This window comes from Centroberyx gerrardi, chromosome 8 (genome assembly GCF_048128805.1).
Source record: "Centroberyx gerrardi isolate f3 chromosome 8, fCenGer3.hap1.cur.20231027, whole genome shotgun sequence".
Classification (NCBI taxonomy): domain Eukaryota; kingdom Metazoa; phylum Chordata; class Actinopteri; order Beryciformes; family Berycidae; genus Centroberyx; species Centroberyx gerrardi.
Window position 1 is genome coordinate 31,248,522 of NC_136004.1, and position 3,296 is coordinate 31,251,817.

At 40.7% G+C, this 3,296-nt stretch overlaps 1 protein-coding gene across 2 annotated transcripts; it reads right to left on the reverse strand.

Moving 5' to 3' along the window:
- Positions 1-929: 929 nt before the first annotated feature.
- Positions 930-2,648, reverse strand: cxcl13 (chemokine (C-X-C motif) ligand 13). 2 transcript variants are annotated; one of them, XM_071923836.2, is made up of 4 exons: positions 2,579-2,648; positions 2,039-2,165; positions 1,601-1,681; positions 930-1,442 (listed from the first exon to the last, which is right to left on the reverse strand). In XM_071923836.2, the coding sequence occupies exons 1-4, from the start codon at positions 2,637-2,639 to the stop codon at positions 1,376-1,378; spliced, it is 336 nt and encodes a 111-aa protein (XP_071779937.2). In that variant the 5' UTR covers positions 2,640-2,648; the 3' UTR covers positions 930-1,375. The 2 variants fall into 2 exon arrangements, with proteins under 2 accessions (XP_071779937.2, XP_078141482.1); XM_078285356.1 differs by having other exon boundaries at positions 930-1,447.
- Positions 2,649-3,296: the final 648 nt, after the last annotated feature.

A 3,296-nucleotide genomic window follows, 5' to 3' on the forward strand; every position in this document is an offset into this window, starting at 1 on the left:
AGGTTTTGAAATAACTGCACTTAACCTGTATTTAAAAACCATGTCATACTTGTTGGCAGACTCTAGACCGGTGGCTCTCAACGATGTGTCATCGAGGCCCGAGAGTCTGCAGGTTTTCACTCCAACCAAACTCCACCGCGGCTGATTTTACTGAGTTGTACCTTCAACCACAGAGGAGGAAGCTAATCGGTGAAATCAGCTGCTGTAGTGTTTGGTTGGAGTGAAATCCTGCAGATTATTGGGCCTCGATGCCTCATGGTTGAGACTACTAACCTAGACAGAGCGGGCTTTGTACTGTGGAAGCCAAAGTGTGCATTTTTGACATTTAAATGTCAATGGTGCAAAACTGCGGCGACCCAAACGACGCCTGCGAGGAAGAGTGGAAGTGTGTCAACCGTAGGTGGCGGTGCTGACTTTGTTGTGTTCTTCAGACAAAAAAAATGCAGAAGTAGCCGCTGTAGAAGTCCCATTTTTTTTCTGTGTGTGGTTTCTTGGTGAGTCACTGCTGCACTACGGCTCAACGATTGGGGAAAAGTCAAGCTGTGCTCTCTTCAGCCGTCGAAGGCACGAGGAAGAGTTCCAACATATTTATTTGGTGGAAAGCGGTGGAAGAGGCGGGATAAATGCATGATGGGAGACTTCTGCAGTGGTTACCACTGTATTTGTTTTCTGAGCAGTTATTGTACACCTCAGTTGAAACCATACATGCTCAACAGCACTTGTATCATCTCTCCACACCCCCACTCTCCCACCTCCTGTAGGCAATAAAAATGTCATTTTTGAAGAGTCCTCTTGTTTGAGCTTTTATTTTCTTGTGCGATGACAAATCATGAATATGATACAGCGATTACAATACAATACAAATCATGGATACAGGGATTACAATACAAGTCATGTATGCAATACATGTATTCAACACATGGATAGAATTTGATGCATATTTGTGTAAAGTAAAAAAATTACTGGAAAGCATTCTTTAATTTGTGATTAATAGCTTTGTTAAAACAATCACTTGCAGTAGTCATTTGTATAATGTGACAGTACAAATACAGTTTGTAGTTTATAGCAATGAAATGGTAGCATAAAAAAATATAAACACTTTAAAATTGTCTTATTCCAGAGTATTAACCTGTGTAAAAGTATTAAGACCACAGTAATGCAGTGTAAGTACTTAATGAGAATCTCCCTAACACATTGTGTACTTGCAGGGTGAGGCACCACAGTGTTACGTGCATTATGTAAGTTTCTAATATATATGGAAGATTTTCATGAAGCACTAAGACAGTATATTATATACTTATGAAGCGTTTCCACAGGTTAACACTACAAAAGACAAGCGGCATCGAAGCAAGCCATCGACTGAAGGACGTAAATGTTAATTTTTGGACGTGTGGGCAGCAGTGGGTGTCACAGTGGATGAGCTGGTGGTGTTTTGACGGCTCCTGTACTAAAAAAAATACGAAATAAAGAAAGAAAAAAAGACAAGGAAAAAGTTAACAATCTTAACTCTGTGTGTGGCACCAAGGTGACTGCTATTCTCACTGGGGTTCTAGATAAAAAACAGTACAATCATTTATCAAAAGCAACAGAAAAACATTACCTCTGGGACAATCTGAGTAATTCTGGGAGCCATCCTGCATCTGGATCGATACAAACAACGAAGCCATTCCTCTTGGTGACTCTGTGGAGAGAAAGAGGGATTATATGTTGTGTTATAAGTGACTCACCACTGACTTTCTTAAAGCTCATATTCTTACACTGAAGCATTTAGCTAACACTCTCCTCCAGAACGACTGACTGTCAGAGTTACAGTGTTCTGACAATAGCTGTAAGGAAATATTCCCGTGACCCTAGAATCATCATGCATGATAGATACAGAGCAAGGAAAGGAAATTAGAGCTGAGGAGAGGAGACAGAAAGGATTTTTTTGACATTTGACTTTGCAGAGACATTCATTTGATGTAACAGTGAATGACTAATGCTCCCCATACTCTGTCTCTGTACATCTTAACTCTCCAGTCTCGCCCTCCTTACTTACATGATTTCATCCTGGCGACAGTGTCCTCCAGCAGGCATGAACTCCAATTTCTTGATGAGGCGTCGAGGGATGGGGGTGGAGGTCGTCCGTCTGCAGCGGCACCTCAGCTCCGAGGTGGAGGGAACCACTGGGAACAAGTTTCATTTAATGGTTTGGTGGTTAAGAACGGTCTAGCTTTGTTAAGCCTTCAAATGACAGCTCATTTTAAATCAGAATCGATTCAATAGAGTTGGCCTACTGCAAGATACTAAAATCAATATTTCAGTGTAGATGATGAATTGAAAAATATTTTTTGGGAAAAAAAAACAGCTGGTTTAGCTTATGCTTTTCTATGCAAACGATAACCTTTTTATGTTACAATTCATTTTAACTTTAGATGCGAAAATGACAAAAATACAAAAATGAGAGAAGAAAAGAAATACAAACTGTAAAAATAATCTAATAAAAAAAATCTAGTTTCAAAAGTTGATTTTGAAGCTAGATTGCTAAACAGGTCGTTATGGGATTAAACATCTTGAATATAAGATTAAAATATGTCACCATGTAGAAGGAGGATGCAGCAGACAGTCAGCGCAGCCAGCAGCTGTGGTTTGGTCGGCATCTTGATCGTTCGTTTGATGTTTCAGGACCAGTGAGGATGTGAGTCTGACACTGAATGGAGTAGATGCTGTTTATAAAGCTGCAAATAAGGAAGTGTGTGTAGGGGGAACCCTCCACCTCCCGCACTGACAGAAAAAAAAGAAAAAGAAAAACAAATGATGTGGCTTCTGGATTATTTTGTTTTTTTGGGGGGGGGGGATTCCTACTATATGAGTTAAAGTTGGATTTTCCTTTTAATGACCTATTTTTACTGTTTCATCTACTAGTCATTCTCATCACTCTATCAATCAGATGAATGATATGTATTGATTCATATCAGTTTTGGCGGCACAACTCTTGGTTTCTCCACTAGTGAGCGGGTTGTTTCAAGCCAGCAGGGTCAGTTAGCCTGTCGTTGTTGGGATGGATGGTGAGGAAATCATTGGGTGAGATGTTGTAGGCCAAGTGTAAGTCTAAAGTTCACACCAAACATGTCTGGAGAACTCTGGTTTGTCCAGGTGAGAACGAAGCCGTGTGAGCTCTGGTGGCACCAAATAACGGCACCAAGAGTCTCAGTCCTCTTAACAAGTGAACTGCAGTGCGGTAACGTAATCCAACCAACTACAGGAAACCATCCCAAAATGCAAGGGTTTATGGGTAGAAGGAGACGGATGCGGTT